The 2014-nt window shown below is 31.1% G+C and overlaps 1 protein-coding gene across 1 annotated transcript in view; it reads right to left on the bottom strand.

Moving 5' to 3' along the window:
• Positions 1-1405: 1405 nt before the first annotated feature.
• LOC124887731 overlaps positions 1406-2014 on the bottom strand; it is a 1407-nt gene continuing 798 nt past the window's right edge. Inside the window, exon 2 of the mRNA XM_047397641.1 lies at positions 1406-2004. Coding sequence (XP_047253597.1) covers positions 1406-2004 — 599 coding nt within the window. The remainder of the gene's footprint in view (positions 2005-2014) is intronic.

Raw genomic sequence — 2014 nt, 5'->3', positions numbered from 1 at the left:
AAAAAAATCAAAATCGAATCAATGACCCAATAATTTTTTTTATAAAATCATTAAAAAATCGTTAACCCTATAACAATAAATCAATAATATTTTTATCAATTTGATTTTTGCACGCCCCTAACTTAAATTGCAATTTCTTATCCCGTTAATTATAATAAGAAACGTATTTGTGTATGTGAGTCTTCTCAAAATCTTAATTGAAACACTAATCGGAAACTACTATGAAACACTAACCGAAAAAAAATAATTTTATATTTTTAACACACACCAAAAAATATAAATTTTTAAATAATAGCTTACTTGATCGACGAAAATTCAACCTTTTACTATTTTGGAATAGAGAAAAACTGAAAAATATAATTTTTTTTTAGAGAGAAATCGAATAATTAAGGGTAGAAGTGAGTTATTTTTTAATATAGGATAAATATAAAGAAAGTGGATGGTATTTATCCACATGGACAACAACATCAATATTCTTTTCATGTGTACGTGTGTGGTGTACACACACTGGACACTCAGCAAAAAAGGGCCTCACGATTTACTAAAACAACAAGTTCGAGGGGCAATGGTGGAACCAAGATTTTAAGGTTGTGGGTGCTTAAATTTTTTTTAACATAATTTGCTAATGATGACATATTATAAATATATAACTAATTAAATGCAACATTAAAATAAAAGTACAATTAATATTCATCAATTATAACTGTGCTTGACGACTTTTTATTTTGAAAATGATGAATAATAGCATCATTACTTACAGTTGCAAATATCTTACGCTCTACATAGAAAATTAAACAATCATTTAAAAATTCATCACCCATTCTATTGCGGAGTTCATTTTTGATGTAGTCCATGGAAGAGAAAACTTGTTCCACGAAAGCAGTAGCAACGGGAAGAATGAGAGTCAACTTGATGAGCAAATAAACAAGAGGTCAAGTCTGATGCAATTCTGATTCAACTAATATTTTAGCAAGATCAGTAATTCCCTTCATATTGAAAAATCTTTTATCAAAACCTCGAACATGTGCTATGAAATTATCAAGCTGAGATCTCGAAGTTTGTTGCTATCAAATTCATTCGGATAATATTCAGTCAATCTCATTATTTTTTTCTTATCAAAATTACCAAATGACTTAGCGGGATGTAAACAAGTCATACCAAGAAGTAAGTCAGTACTCACAACATCGAAACGATTATTAAGCTCCTGAAGTAGCAAATCAATAACAACACAAAATCTTTCAATCCAAAAATGATGAGAATATGTAACATCAAGAGCTCTACGTTTCGACTTACCAGGAATGTATCGAGCATTCATTTTCAAGATCGCTATCTCATATTTATCACAAAAAGAAAAGACATCATCTAGTAATGAGCTCCATCTACTATCTCTCATCCTTTGCAACTCTTACTTTGTAGTATTGAGCAGTTTCAGAGCATTGACAATATCTTGATCCATATTTTGTAATGAGGAGTTCAAATGATTTGTTATCATTAGAACTTTCAAAATTAAGTATAGCATAAAGGTGAAATCAAATCCTTTAATCGTATTCTCAAGAGTTTTAACTATAAGTCTGTCAAGATAACTTGGACACTCAAGTGCAGCAAATCCAAGCACATAAAGAATTGATGAAAATATGTCAATGATGTTCTCTAATTTCTTACAGTGAGAATCCCAACGAGTGTCACATTGCCGTTGAAGTCCACGTTCTTGATTTAGTCCCCGTCTCGTGTACACTTCACCAAAAATGATCAACTCCTCTAACTTTAAAGCTTGATCTTGTCTGAGAAAATTCCTGCGCTTATAAGTTACTCCAACAATATTCAACACATTAGTAACTAAACAAAAAAAATCATCACCATCTGAATTTTTCTTCACAAGAGCTACGAGTGTCAGCTGCAACTGGTGAGCAAAATAATGAGTAGAATAAGCAGATGGAGTATCACGGAAAATTAAACTCTTAAGACCATTTAGTTCTCCTTGCATGTTACTTGCACCTTCATAACCTTGTCCACA

This window comes from Capsicum annuum, chromosome 10 (assembly GCF_002878395.1).
Source record: "Capsicum annuum cultivar UCD-10X-F1 chromosome 10, UCD10Xv1.1, whole genome shotgun sequence".
In the NCBI taxonomy this organism is placed as follows: domain Eukaryota; kingdom Viridiplantae; phylum Streptophyta; class Magnoliopsida; order Solanales; family Solanaceae; genus Capsicum; species Capsicum annuum.
The sequence above is the reverse complement of the archived record's forward strand: the minus strand, read 5'-3'. Positions and strand labels throughout refer to the sequence as shown.